The sequence below is a fragment of the Oncorhynchus nerka genome, unplaced genomic scaffold, assembly GCF_034236695.1.
Source record: "Oncorhynchus nerka isolate Pitt River unplaced genomic scaffold, Oner_Uvic_2.0 unplaced_scaffold_1609, whole genome shotgun sequence".
NCBI classification, from domain to species: Eukaryota; Metazoa; Chordata; class Actinopteri; order Salmoniformes; family Salmonidae; genus Oncorhynchus; species Oncorhynchus nerka.
In genome coordinates this window covers 37,501-52,500 of record NW_027039706.1, presented here as the reverse complement: position 1 = coordinate 52,500, position 15,000 = coordinate 37,501, and the positions used below count along the sequence as shown (strand labels likewise).

General features: G+C 47.6%; 1 protein-coding gene across 1 annotated transcript in view; it reads left to right on the top strand.

Annotated features, from left to right (window-relative positions):
- LOC115115033 (FH1/FH2 domain-containing protein 1-like) overlaps positions 1-15,000 on the top strand; it is a gene marked incomplete at its 5' end in the record, with an annotated part of 70,243 nt that overhangs the window by 25,253 nt on the left and 29,990 nt on the right. The window contains 2 exon segments of the mRNA XM_065015211.1: positions 1,119-1,148; positions 13,790-13,840. Coding sequence (XP_064871283.1) covers positions 1,119-1,148; positions 13,790-13,840 — 81 coding nt within the window.

Here is a 15,000-nt window from a genome sequence, read left to right as displayed (position 1 = left end):
TCTCCTGTCCTCATCCTTCCCCTCTCTCCTGTCCTCATCCTTCCCCTCTCTCCTGTCCTCATCCTTCCCCTCTCTCCTGTCCTCATCCTTCCCCTCTCTCCTGTCCTCATCCTTCCCCTCTCTCCTGTCCTCATCCTTCCCCTCTCTCCTGTCCTCATCCTTCCCCTCTCCTGTCCTCATCCTTCCCCTCTCTCCTGTCCTCATCCTTCCCCTCTCCTGTCCTCCTGCTTTCCCTCTCTCTCTGTCCTCATCCTTCCCCTCTCTCCTGTCCTCCTGCTTTCCCCTCTCTCCTGTCCTCATCCTTCCCCTCTCTCCTGTCCTCATCCTTCCCCTCTCTCCTGTCCTCATCCTTCCCCTCTCTCCTGCCCTCATCCTTCCCCTCTCTCCTGCCCTCCTCCTTCCCCTCTCTCCTGCCCTCCTCCTTCCCCTCTCCCTGCCCTCCTCCTTCCCCTCTCTCCTGCCCTCCTCCTTCCCCTCTCCCTGCCCTCCTCCTTCCCCTCTCTCCTGTCCTCATCCTTCCCCTCTCTCCTGTCCTCATCCTTCCCCTCTCTCCTGTCCTCATCCTTCCCCTCTCTCCTGTCCTCATCCTTCCCCTCTCTCCTGTCCTCATCCTTCCCCTCTCTCCTGTCCTCATCCTTCCCCTCTCTCCTGTCCTCATCCTTCCCCTCTCTCCTGTCCTCATCCTTCCCCTCTCTCCTGTCCTCATCCTTCCCCTCTCTCCTGTCCTCCTCTCTTCCCCTCTCTCCTGTCCTCCTCTCTTCCCCTCTCTCCTGTCCTCCTCCTTCCCCTCTCTCCTGTCCTCCTCTCTTCCCCTCTCTCCTGTCCTCCTCTCTTCCCCTCTCTCCTGTCCTCCTCTCTTCCCCTCTCTCCTGTCCTCCTCTCTTCCCCTCTCTCCTGTCCTCCTCTCTTCCCCTCTCTCCTGTCCTCCTCTCTTCCCCTCTCTCCTGTCCTCCTCTCTTCCCCTCTCCCCTCTCTCCTGTCCTCTCTCCTCTCCCCCTCCTCATAATGTCTGGTTGCCATCCTGATCTCTTTCCTTGCTGTTGTGGTTGCCCAAAATTCCCTCACTCCCTCCCTCCCTCCCTCCCTCCCTCCCTCCCTCCCTCTTTCTCCTTGTGCAGCTCTGAGCAGGCCAGCCACAGTGCCGTTTGGTGAGTAGCCCTCTGCACGGCCAAAGAATGTGACTTTCTGTGAGGTGCTGTTGTGATTTTAAATCATTATGATAGTTAGTCATTTAAAGGAATGAGAGACAGAGAGAGAGCGGGAACGAGATGGAGGAAGAGAGGAGGGAAGGATGGAGGGAGGAAGAGGGGGAGGGATGAAGCATGGATGAGAAGGGAGGGAGGGAGGGAGGGAGGGAGGGAGGGAGGGAGGGAGGGAGGGAGGGAGGGAGGGAGGGAGGGAGGGAGGGAGCCGCCACGCTGTTCAGACTTCCTGACAACAACCAACAGATGGACCCGTCAATTCAAATCCCCAATTAGAGACTTCTATTCAGGCCTTATGTAAGAGGGCTGTCACTGGTACGTTAGCTGTATAGCTAAAGAGGTTTACCATATTCTGGTTTTAGCTTTATAGCTAAAGAGGGTTACCATATTCTGTGACTGGTATGTGACAGGGTAGCCTGGTGGTTAGAGCGTTGGACTAGTAACCGAAAGGTTGCAAGTTCAAATCCCCGAGCTGACAAGGTACAAATCTGTCGTTCTGCCCCTGAACAAGGCAGTTAACCCACTGTTCCTAGGCCGTCATTGAAAATAAAATTTTGTTCTTAACTGACTTGCCTAGTTAAATAAAGGTAAAATAAAATAAATAAAAATGGTAGCTTTATAGCTAAAGAGGTTTACCATATTCTAGTACGTTAGCTTTATAGCTAAAGAGGTTTACCATATTCTGTCACTGCTACGTTAGCTTAATAGCTAAAGAGGTTTACCATATTCTAGTACGTTAGCTTAATAGCTAAAGAGGTTTACCATATTCTGGTACGTTATTCATATTCTGGTACGCAAGACGGAGCTGCTCTTCCTCCCGGGGAAGGACTGCCCGTTCCATGATCTCGCCATCATGGTTGACAACTCCATCGTGTCCTCCTCCCAGAGCGCTAAGAACCTTGGCGTGATCCTGGACAACACCCTGTCGTTCTCAACTAACATCAAGGCGGTGGCCCGTTCCTGTAGGTTCATGCTCTACAACATCCGCAGAGTACGACCCTGCCTCACACAGGAAGCGGCGCAGGTCCTAATCCAGGCACTTGTCATCTCCCGTCTGGATTACTGCAACTCGCTGTTGGCTGGGCTCCCTGCCTGTGCCATTAAACCCCTACAACTCATCCAGAACGCCGCAGCCCGTCTGGTGTTCAACCTTCCCAAGTTCTCTCACGTCACCCCGCTCCTCCGCTCTCTCCACTGGCTTCCAGTTGAAGCTCGCATCCGCTACAAGACCATGGTGCTTGCCTACGGAGCTGTGAGGGGAACGGCACCTCAGTACCTCCAGGCTCTGATCAGGCCCTACACCCAAACAAGGGCACTGCGTTCATCCACCTCTGGCCTGCTCGCCTCCCTACCACTGAGGAAGTACAGTTCCCGCTCAGCCCAGTCAAAACTGTTCGCTGCTCTGGCCCCCCAATGGTGGAACAAACTCCCTCACGACGCCAGGACAGCGGAGTCAATCACCACCTTCCGGAGACACCTGAAACCCCACCTCTTTAAGGAATACCTAGGATAGGATAAAGTAATCCTTCTCACCCCCCTTAAAAGATTTAGATGCACTATTGTAAAGTGGCTGTTCCACTGGATGTCATAAGGTGAAAGCACCAATTTGTAAGTCGCTCTGGATAAGAGCGTCTGCTAAATGACTTAAATGTAAATGTAAATGTAGCTTTATAGCTAAAGAGGTTTACCATATTCTGGTACGTTAGCTTTATAACTAAAGAGGTTTACCATATTCTAGTACGTTAGCTTTATAGCTAAAGAGGGTTACCATATTCTAGTACGTTAGCTTAATAGCTAAAGAGGTTTACCATATTCTGGTACGTTATTCATATTCTGGTACGCAAGACGGAGCTGCTCTTCCTCCCGGGGAAGGACTGCCCGTTCCATGATCTCGCCATCACGGTTGACAACTCCATCGTGTCCTCCTCCCAGAGCGCTAAGAACCTTGGCGTGATCCTGGACAACACCCTGTCGTTCTCAACTAACATCAAGGCGGTGGCCCGTTCCTGTAGGTTCATGCTCTACAACATCCGCAGAGTACGACCCTGCCTCACACAGGAAGCGGCGCAGGTCCTAATCCAGGCACTTGTCATCTCCCGTCTGGATTACTGCAACTCGCTGTTGGCTGGGCTCCCTGCCTGTGCCATTAAACCCCTACAACTCATCCAGAACGCCGCAGCCCGTCTGGTGTTCAACCTTCCCAAGTTCTCTCACGTCACCCCGCTCCTCCGCTCTCTCCACTGGCTTCCAGTTGAAGCTCGCATCCGCTACAAGACCATGGTGCTTGCCTACGGAGCTGTGAGGGGAACGGCACCTCAGTACCTCCAGGCTCTGATCAGGCCCTACACCCAAACAAGGGCACTGCGTTCATCCACCTCTTGCCTGCTCGCCTCCCTACCACTGAGGAAGTACAGTTCCCGCTCAGCCCAGTCAAAACTGTTCGCTGCTCTGGCCCCCCAATGGTGGAACAAACTCCCTCACGACGCCAGGACAGCGGAGTCAATCACCACCTTCCGGAGACACCTGAAACCCCACCTCTTTAAGGAATACCTAGGATAGGATAAAGTAATCCTTCTCACCCCCCTTAAAAGATTTAGATGCACTATTGTAAAGTGGCTGTTCCACTGGATGTCATAAGGTGAAAGCACCAATTTGTAAGTCGCTCTGGATAAGAGCGTCTGCTAAATGACTTAAATGTAAATGTAAATGTAGCTTTATAGCTAAAGAGGTTTACCATATTCTGGTACGTTAGCTTTATAACTAAAGAGGTTTACCATATTCTAGTACGTTAGCTTTATAGCTAAAGAGGGTTACCATATTCTGTCACTGGTACGTTCGCTTTATAGCTAAAGAGGTTTACCATATTCTGGTACGTTAGCTTTATAGCTAAAGAGGTTTACCATATTCTGTCACTAGTACGTTAGCTTTATAGCTAAAGAGGGTTACCATATTCTGTCACTGCTACGTTAGCTTAATAGCTAAAGAGGGTTACCATATTCTGGTACGTTAGCTTTATAGCTAAAGAGGGTTACCATATTCTGGTACGTTAGCTTTATAGCTAAAGAGGGTTACCATATTCTAGTACGTTAGCTTAATAGCTAAAGAGGGTTACCATATTCTGTCACTGTGCACAGGATCTAGCATCACATTGAGGCTGGATTATGGTATAATATACAGTATTAATGATTGTAACACCCCATTCTGTTGATAGAACCATATAGGGCCAAAGGTTTAACACGCAGAGCAAGAGTGATTCTGGCAACGGGGGAAACAACATTGGAAAAATGCTTGCTACGCTGTTCCCATTTTCAGCTATTTTCTTTCCCTGTCCTGCCTCTGTTCAGATGTTTAAACCCTCTCTTCTCTTTCCCTGGCCTGTCTCTGTTCAGATGTTTAAACCCTCTCTTCCCTTTCCCTGGCCTGTCTCTGTTCAGATGTATAAACCCTCTCTTCTCTTTCCCTGGCCTGTCTCTGTCTCTGTTCAGATGTTTAAACCCTCTCTTCTCTTTCCCTGGCCTGTCTCTGTCTCTGTTCAGATGATTAAACCCTCTCTTCTCTTTCCCTGGCCTGTCTCTGTTCAGATGTATAAACCCTCTCTTCTCTTTCCCTGGCCTGTCTCTGTTTCTGTTCAGATGTTTAAACCCTCTCTTCTCTTTCCCTGCCTCTGTCTCTGTTCAGATGTTTAAACCCTCTCTTCTCTTTCCCTGGCCTGTCTCTGTTCAGATGTTTAAACCCTCTCTTCTCTTTCCCTGGCCTGTCTCTGTCTCTGTTCAGATGTTTAAACCCTCTCTTCTCTTTCCCTGGCCTGTCTCTGTTTAAACCCTCTCTTCTCTTTCCCTGGCCTGTCTCTGTTCAGATGTTTAAACCCTCTCTTCTCTTTCCCTGGCCTGTCTCTGTCTCTGTTCAGATGTATAAACCCTCTCTTCTCTTTCCCTGGCCTGTCTCTGTCTCTGTTCAGATGTTTAAACCCTCTCTTCTCTTTCCCTGGCCTGTCTCTGTTCAGATGTGTAAACCCTCTCGTCTCTTTCCCTGGCCTGTTTCTGTTTAAACCCTCTCTTCTCTTTCCCTGGCCTGTCTCTGTCTCTGTTCAGATGTTGAAACCCTCTCTTCTCTTCCCTGGCCTGTCTCTGTTCAGATGTTTAAACCCTCTCATCTCTTTCCCTGGCCTGTCTCTGTTTCTGTTTAAACCCTCTCTTCTCTTTCCCTGGCCTGTCTCTGTCTCTGTTCAGATGTATAAACCCTCTCTTCTCTTTCCCTGGCCTGTCTCTGTCTCTGTTCAGATGTTTAAACCCTCTCTTCTCTTTCCCTGGCCTGCCTCTGTCTCTGTTCAGATGTTTAAACCCTCTCTTCTCTTTCCCTGCCCTGCCTCTGTCCAGATGTATAAACCCTCTCTTCTCTTTCCCTGGCCTGTCTCTGTTCAGATGTATAAACCCTCTCTTCTCTTTCCCTGGCCTGTCTCTGTTCAGATGTTTAAACCCTCTCTTCTCTTTCCCTGGCCTGTCTCTGTTCAGATGTTTAAACCCTCTCTTCTCTTTCCCTGGCCTGTCTCTGTTCAGATGTTTAAACCCTCTCTTCTCTTTCCCTGGCCTGTCTCTGTTCAGATGTTTAAACCCTCTCTTCTCTTTCCCTGGCCTGTCTCTGTTCAGATGTTTAAACCCTCTCTTCTCTTTCCCTGGCCTGCCTCTGTCTCTGTTCAGATGTGTAAACCCTCTCTTCTCTTTCCCTGGCCTGTTTCTGTTTAAACCCTCTCTTCTCTTTCCCTGGCCTGTCTCTGTCTCTGTTCAGATGTTGAAACCCTCTCTTCTCTTCCCTGGCCTGTCTCTGTTCAGATGTTTAAACGCTCTCTTCTCTTTCCCTGGCCTGTCTCTGTTTCTGTTTAAACCCTCTCTTCTCTTTCCCTGGCCTGTCTCTGTCTCTGTTCAGATGTTTAAACCCTCTCTTCTCTTTCCCTGGCCTGTCTCTGTTCAGATGTTTAAACCCTCTCTTCTCTTTCCCTGGCCTGTTTCTGTTCAGATGTTTAAACCCTCTCTTCTCTTTCCCTGGCCTGTCTCTGTTCAGATGTTTAAACCCTCTCTTCTCTTTCCCTGGCCTGTCTCTGTCTCTGTTCAGATGTATAAACCCTCTCTTCTCTTTCCCTGGCCTGTCTCTGTCTCTGTTCAGATGTTTAAACCCTCTCTTCTCTTTCCCTGGCCTGCCTCTGTCTCTGTTCAGATGTTTAAACCCTCTCTTCTCTTTCCCTGCCCTGCCTCTGTCCAGATGTATAAACCCTCTCTTCTCTTTCCCTGGCCTGTCTCTGTTCAGATGTATAAACCCTCTCTTCTCTTTCCCTGGCCTGTCTCTGTTCAGATGTTTAAACCCTCTCTTCTCTTTCCCTGGCCTGTCTCTGTTCAGATGTTTAAACCCTCTCTTCTCTTTCCCTGGCCTGTCTCTGTTTCTGTTCAGATGTTTAAACCCTCTCTTCTCTTTCCCTGGCCTGTCTCTGTTCAGATGTTTAAACCCTCTCTTCTCTTTCCCTGGCCTGTCTCTGTTCAGATGTTTAAAACCTCTCTTCTCTTTCCCTGGCCTGTCTCTGTCCAGATGTATAAACCCTCTCTTCTCTTTCCCTGGCCTGTCTCTGTTCAGATGTATAAACCCTCTCTTCTCTTTCCCTGGCCTGTCTCTGTCTCTGTTCAGATGTTTAAACCCTCTCTTCTCTTTCCCTGGCCTGTCTCTGTCTCTGTTCAGATGATTAAACCCTCTCTTCTCTTTCCCTGGCCTGTCTCTGTTCAGATGTATAAACCCTCTCTTCTCTTTCCCTGGCCTGTCTCTGTTTCTGTTCAGATGTATAAACCCTCTCTTCTCTTTCCCTGGCCTGTCTCTGTTCAGATGTTTAAACCCTCTCTTCTCTTTCCCTGGCCTGTCTCTGTTCAGATGGTTAAACCCTCTCTTCTCTTTCCCTGGCCTGTCTCTGTTTCTGTTCAGATGTTTAAACCCTCTCTTCTCTTTCCCTGGCCTGTCTCTGTCTCTGTTCAGATGTTTAAACCCTCTCTTCTCTTTCCCTGGCCTGTCTCTGTTCAGATGTTTAAACCCTCTCTTCTCTTTCCCTGGCCTGTCTCTGTTCAGATGTTTAAACCCTCTCTTCTCTTTCCCTGGCCTGTCTCTGTTTAAACCCTCTCTTCTCTTTCCCTGGCCTGTCTCTGTTCAGATGTTTAAACCCTCTCTTCTCTTTCCCTGGCCTGTCTCTGTTCACATGTTTAAACCCTCTCTTCTCTTTCCCTGGCCTGTCTCTGTTCAGATGTTTAAACCCTCTCTTCTCTTTCCCTGGCCTGTCTCTGTCTCTGTTCAGATGTTTAAACCCTCTCTTCTCTTTCCCTGGCCTGTCTGTTTCTGTTTAAACCCTCTCTTCTCTTTCCCTGGCCTGTCTCTGTTCAGATGTTTAAACCCTCTCTTCTCTTTCCCTGGCCTGTCTCTGTTTAAACCCTCTCTTCTCTTTCCCTGGCCTGTCTCTGTTCAGATGTTTAAACCCTCTCTTCTCTTTCCCTGGCCTGTCTCTGTTCAGATGTTTAAACCCTCTCTTCTCTTTCCCTGGCCTGTCTCTATTCAGATGTATAAACCCTCTCTTCTCTTTCCCTGGCCTGTTTCTGTTCAGATGTTTAAACCCTCTCTTCTCTTTCCCTGGCCTGTCTCTGTTCAGATGTTTAAACCCTCTCTTCTCTTTCCCTGGCCTGTCTCTGTTCAGATGTTTAAACCCTCTCTTCTCTTTCCCTGGCCTGTCTCTGTCCAGATGTATAAACCCTCTCTTCTCTTTCCCTGGCCTGTCTCTGTTCAGATGTATAAACCCTCTCTTCTCTTTCCCTGGCCTGTCTCTGTCTCTGTTCAGATGTTTAAACCCTCTCTTCTCTTTCCCTGGCCTGTCTCTGTCTCTGTTCAGATGATTAAACCCTCTCTTCTCTTTCCCTGGCCTGTCTCTGTTCAGATGTATAAACCCTCTCTTCTCTTTCCCTGGCCTGTCTCTGTTTCTGTTCAGATGTATAAACCCTCTCTTCTCTTTCCCTGGCCTGTCTCTGTTCAGATGTTTAAACCCTCTCTTCTCTTTCCCTGGCCTGTCTCTGTTCAGATGGTTAAACCCTCTCTTCTCTTTCCCTGGCCTGTCTCTGTTTCTGTTCAGATGTTTAAACCCTCTCTTCTCTTTCCCTGGCCTGTCTCTGTCTCTGTTCAGATGTTTAAACCCTCTCTTCTCTTTCCCTGGCCTGTCTCTGTTCAGATGTTTAAACCCTCTCTTCTCTTTCCCTGGCCTGTCTCTGTTCAGATGTTTAAACCCTCTCTTCTCTTTCCCTGGCCTGTCTCTGTTTAAACCCTCTCTTCTCTTTCCCTGGCCTGTCTCTGTTCAGATGTTTAAACCCTCTCTTCTCTTTCCCTGCCTCTGTCTCTGTTCACATGTTTAAACCCTCTCTTCTCTTTCCCTGGCCTGTCTCTGTCTCTGTTCAGATGTTTAAACCCTCTCTTCTCTTTCCCTGGCCTGTCTGTTTCTGTTTAAACCCTCTCTTCTCTTTCCCTGGCCTGTCTCTGTTCAGATGTTTAAACCCTCTCTTCTCTTTCCCTGGCCTGTCTCTGTTTAAACCCTCTCTTCTCTTTCCCTGGCCTGTCTCTGTCTCTGTTCAGATGTTTAAACCCTCTCTTCTCTTTCCCTGGCCTGTCTCTGTTTAAACCCTCTCTTCTCTTTCCCTGGCCTGTCTCTGTTCAGATGTTTAAACCCTCTCTTCTCTTTCCCTGGCCTGTCTCTATTCAGATGTATAAACCCTCTCTTCTCTTTCCCTGGCCTGTTTCTGTTCAGATGTTTAAACCCTCTCTTCTCTTTCCCTGGCCTGTCTCTGTTCAGATGTTTAAACCCTCTCTTCTCTTTCCCTGGCCTGTCTCTATTCAGATGTATAAACCCTCTCTTCTCTTTCCCTGGCCTGTTTCTGTTCAGATGTTTAAACCCTCTCTTCTCTTTCCCTGGCCTGTCTCTGTTCAGATGTTTAAACCCTCTCTTCTCTTTCCCTGGCCTGTCTCTGTTCAGATGTTGAAACCCTCTCTTCTCTTTCCCTGGCCTGTTTCTGTTCAGATGTTTAAACCCTCTCTTCTCTTTCCCTGGCCTGTCTCTGTTCAGATGTTTAAACCCTCTCTTCTCTTTCCCTGGCCTGCCTCTGTTCAGATGTTTAAACCCTCTCGTCTCTTTCCCTGGCCTGTCTCTGTCCAGATGTATAAACCCTCTCTTCTCTTTCCCTGGCCTGTCTCTGTTCAGATGTTTAAACCCTCTCTTCTCTTTCCCTGTCCTGCCTCTGTCTCTGTTCAGATGTGTAAACCCTCTCTTCTCTTTCCCTGACTTGTTTCTGTTTAAACCCTCTCTTCTCTTTCCCTGGCCTGTCTCTGTCTCTGTTCAGATGTTGAAACCCTCTCTTCTCTTTCCCTGGCCTGTCTCTGTTCAGATGTTTAAACCCTCTCTTCTCTTTCCCTGGCCTGTCTCTGTTTCTGTTTAAACCCTCTCTTCTCTTTCCCTGGCCTGTCTCTGTCTCTGTTCAGATGTTTAAACCCTCTCTTCTCTTTCCCTGGCCTGTCTCTGTTCAGATGTTTAAACCCTCTCTTCTCTTTCCCTGGCCTGTCTCTGTCTCTGTTCAGATGTTTAAACCCTCTCTTCTCTTTCCCTGGCCTGTCTCTGTTCAGATGTTTAAACCCTCTCTTCTCTTTCCCTGGCCTGTTTCTGTTCAGACGTTTAAACCCTCTCTTCTCTTTCCCTGGCCTGTCTCTGTCTCTGTTCAGATGTTTAAACCCTCTCTTCTCTTTCCCTGGCCTGTCTCTGTTCAGATGTTTAAACCCTCTCTTCTCTTTCCCTGGCCTGTCTCTGTCTCTGTTCAGATGTTTAAACCCTCTCTTCTCTTTCCCTGCCCTGCCTCTGTCCAGATGTATAAACCCTCTCTTCTCTTTCCCTGGCCTGTCTCTGTTCAGATGTATAAACCCTCTCTTCTCTTTCCCTGGCCTGTCTCTGTTCAGATGTTTAAACCCTCTCTTCTCTTTCCCTGGCCTGTCTCTGTTCAGATGGTTAAACCCTCTCTTCTCTTTCCCTGGCCTGTCTCTGTTTCTGTTCAGATGTTTAAACCCTCTCTTCTCTTTCCCTGGCCTGTCTCTGTCTCTGTTCAGATGTTTAAACCCTCTCTTCTCTTTCCCTGGCCTGTCTCTGTTCAGATGTATAAACCCTCTCTTCTCTTTCCCTGGCCTGTCTCTGTTCAGATGGTTAAACCCTCTCTTCTCTTTCCCTGGCCTGTCTCTGTTCAGATGTTTAAACCCTCTCTTCTCTTTCCCTGGCCTGTCTCTGTTCAGATGTTTAAACCCTCTCTTCTCTTTCCCTGGCCTGTCTCTGTTCAGATGTTTAAACCCTCTCTTCTCTTTCCCTGGCCTGTCTCTGTTCAGATGTTTAAACCCTCTCTTCTCTTTCCCTGGCCTGTCTCTGTTCAGATGTTTCTTTCCCTGGCCCTCTGTTCAGATCTCTTTCCCTGGCCTGTCTCTGTTCAGATGTTTAAACCCTCTCTTCTCTTTCCCTGGCCTGTCTCTGTTCAGATGTTGAAACCCTCTCTTCTCTTTCCCTGGCCTGTTTCTGTTCAGATGTTTAAACCCTCTCTTCTCTTTCCCTGGCCTGTCTCTGTTCAGATGTTTAAACCCTCTCTTCTCTTTCCCTGGCCTGCCTCTGTTCAGATGTTTAAACCCTCTCGTCTCTTTCCCTGGCCTGTCTCTGTCCAGATGTATAAACCCTCTCTTCTCTTTCCCTGGCCTGTCTCTGTTCAGATGTTTAAACCCTCTCTTCTCTTTCCCTGTCCTGTCTCTGTCTCTGTTCAGATGTGTAAACCCTCTCTTCTCTTTCCCTGGCCTGTCTCTGTTTAAACCCTCTCTTCTCTTTCCCTGACCTGTTTCTGTTTAAACCCTCTCTTCTCTTTCCCTGGCCTGTCTCTGTCTCTGTTCAGATGTTGAAACCCTCTCTTCTCTTTCCCTGGCCTGTCTCTGTTCAGATGTTTAAACCCTCTCTTCTCTTTCCCTGGCCTGTCTCTGTTTCTGTTTAAACCCTCTCTTCTCTTTCCCTGGCCTGTCTCTGTCTCTGTTCAGATGTTTAAACCCTCTCTTCTCTTTCCCTGGCCTGTCTCTGTTCAGATGTTTAAACCCTCTCTTCTCTTTCCCTGGCCTGTCTCTGTCTCTGTTCAGATGTTTAAACCCTCTCTTCTCTTTCCCTGGCCTGTCTCTGTTCAGATGTTTAAACCCTCTCTTCTCTTTCCCTGGCCTGTTTCTGTTCAGACGTTTAAACCCTCTCTTCTCTTTCCCTGGCCTGTCTCTGTTCAGATGTTTAAACCCTCTCTTCTCTTTCCCTGGCCTGTCTCTGTTCAGATGTTTAAACCCTCTCTTCTCTTTCCCTGGCCTGTCTCTGTCTCTGTTCAGATGTTTAAACCCTCTCTTCTCTTTCCCTGCCCTGCCTCTGTCCAGATGTATAAACCCTCTCTTCTCTTTCCCTGGCCTGTCTCTGTTCAGATGTATAAACCCTCTCTTCTCTTTCCCTGGCCTGTCTCTGTTCAGATGTTTAAACCCTCTCTTCTCTTTCCCTGGCCTGTCTCTGTTCAGATGTTTAAACCCTCTCTTCTCTTTCCCTGGCCTGTCTCTGTTCAGATGTATAAACCCTCTCTTCTCTTTCCCTGGCCTGTCTCTGTTCAGATGGTTAAACCCTCTCTTCTCTTTCCCTGGCCTGTCTCTGTTCAGATGTTTAAACCCTCTCTTCTCTTTCCCTGGCCTGTCTCTGTTCAGATGTTTAAACCCTCTCTTCTCTTTCCCTGGCCTGTCTCTGTTCAGATGTTTAAACCCTCTCTTCTCTTTCCCTGGCCTGTCTCTGTTCAGATGTTTAAACCCTCTCTTCTCTTTCCCTGGCCTGTCTCTGTTCAGATGTTTAAACCCTCTCTTCTCTTTCCCTGGCCTGTCTCTGTCTCTGTTCAGATGTTTAAACCCTCTCTTCTCTTTCCCTGGCCTGTTTCTGTTCAGATGTTTAAACCCTCTCTTCTCTTTCCCTGGCCTGTCTCTGTTCAGATGTTTAAACCCTCTCTTCTCTTTCCCTGGCCTGTCTCTGTTCAGATGTTTAAACCCTCTCTTCTCTGTCTCTGTTCAGATGTTTAAACCCTCTCTTCTCTTTCCCTGGCCTGCCTCTGTTTCTGTTCAGATGTTTCTGCGTTATAGATCTGTCATTCTCATTGAAAGTCTAAGAAGTGTCAGATCTATTCTATTCGTGCTATTTTTTTTCTGCTTCCCCATTCTTCGGTTTGGTTTTTTGTGTCTTTTACTTTCGGTTTTGTTCACCAGCTTCAAACTGCTGAAAATACTATATTTATAATATATATAAAATAAAATACTATATTTTTATTGAAAATATATTTCACAGCAGCCATGGTTACCATGGTTACCATGCTCATAGTCTCATCTATCAGCCAGCTCTCTGTCTCTGTCTATATGAGGAGCTTGGAGACCAGGGTTACCATGCTCATAGTCTCATCTATCAGCCAGCTCTCTGTCTATATGAGGAGCTTGGAGACCAGGGTTACCATGCTCATAGTCTCATCTATCAGCCAGCTCTCTGTCTATATGAGGAGCTTGGAGACCAGGGTTACCATGCTCATAGTCTCATCTATCAGCCAGCTCTCTATCTCTGTCTATATGAGGAGCTTGGAGACCAGGGTTACCATGCCCATAGTCTCATCTATCAGCCAGCTCTCTGTCTGTATGAGGAGCTTGGAGACCAGGGTTACCATGCTCATAGTCTCATCTATCAGCCAGCTCTCTGTCTGTATGAGGAGCTTGGAGACCAGGGTTACCATGCTCATAGTCTCATCTATCAGCCAGCTCTCTGTCTATATGAGGAGCTTGGAGACCAGGGTTACCATGCTCATAGTCTCATCTATCAGCCAGCTCTCTGTCTATATGAGGAGCTTGGAGACCAGGGTTACCATGCTCATAATCTCATCTATCAGCCAGCTCTTTGTCTATATGAGAAGCTTGGAGACCAGGGTTACCATGCTCATAGTCTCATCTATCAGCCAGCTCTCTGTCTATATGAGGAGCTTGGACACCATGGTTACCATGCTCATAGTCTCATCTATCAGCCAGCTCTCTGTCTATATGAGGAGCTTGGAGACCAGGGTTACCATGCTCATAGTCTCATCTATCAGCCAGCTCTCTGTCTATATGAGGAGCTTGGTCTCAGACCAGGGTTAGACCAGGGTTACCATGCTCATAGTCTCATCTATCAGCCAGCTCTCTGTCTATATGAGGAGCTTGGAGACCAGGGTTACCATGCTCATAGTCTCATCTATCAGCCAGCTCTCTGTCTATATGAGGAGCTTGGAGACCAGGGTTACCATGCTCATAGTCTCATCTATCAGCCAGCTCTCTGTCTCTGTCTATATGAGGAGCTGTTGAGGAACTGTTGAGGAACTCGTGTTGAGTTGGTTTATCTCTCTCCAACATGATCTGGACACATTTTATTTCTGAGTTTGGAAGCCCAGAGGACTGTAATGTAGAGGTTTAAACTCATGTTATCTCCCCAGCCCAGAGGACTGTACTGTTGATATGGACAAGCCCGTCCTCAGGAAGTTTCAGTAAGTACGGTTATGGAGCATCGTGTTGCATGATGGGAGGTGATCGACCTGCGTTGGAGCTTGCTGCTGCATTCTGGGAACTAGGGGTCATGCGTGTGTTCCAAATGGCACCCTATTCCCTATATAGTGGTACTACTATAGACCAGAGCCCTATTCCCTATATAGTGGTACTACTATAGACCAGAACCCTATTCCCTATGTAGTGGTACTACTATAGACCAGAGCCCTATTCCCTATATAGTGAACTACTATAGACCAGAGCCCTATTCCCTATATAGTGGTACTACTATAGACCAGAACCCTATTCCCTATATAGTGGTACTACTATAGACCAGAGCCCTATTCCCTATATAGTGGTACTACTATAGACCAGAGCCCTATTCCCTATATAGTGGTACTACTATAGACCAGAGCCCTATTCCTATATAGTGGTACTACTATAGACCAGAGCCCTATTCCCTATATAGTGGTACTACTATAGACCAGAGCCCTATTCCCTATATAGTGGTACTACTATAGACCAGAGCCCTATTCCTATATAGTGGTACTACTATAGACCAGAGCCCTATTCCCTATATAGTGGTACTACTATAGACCAGAGCCCTATTCCTATATAGTGGTACTACTATAGACCAGAGCCCTATTCCTATATAGTGGTACTACTATAGACCAGAGCCATATTCCCTATATAGTGGTACTACTATAGACCAGAGCCCTATTCCCTATATAGTGGTACTACTATAGACCAGAGCCCTGTTCCCTATATAGTGGTACTACTATAGACCAGGGCCCTATTCCCTATATAGTGGTACTACTATAGACCAGAGCCCTATTCCCTATATAGTGGTACTACTATAGACCAGAGCCCTATTCCCTATATAGTGGTACTACTTTAGACCAGAGCCCTATTCCCTATATAGTGGTACTACTATAGACCAGAGCCCTATATAGTGGTACTACTATAGACCAGAGCCCTATATAGTGGTACTACTATAGACCAGAGCCCTATATAGTGGTACTACTATAGACCAGAGCCCTATATAGTGGTACTACTATAGACCAGAGCCCTATATAGTGGTACTACTATAGACCAGAGCCCTATATAGTGGTACTACTATAGACCAGAGCCCTATATAGTGGTACTACTATAGACCAGAGCC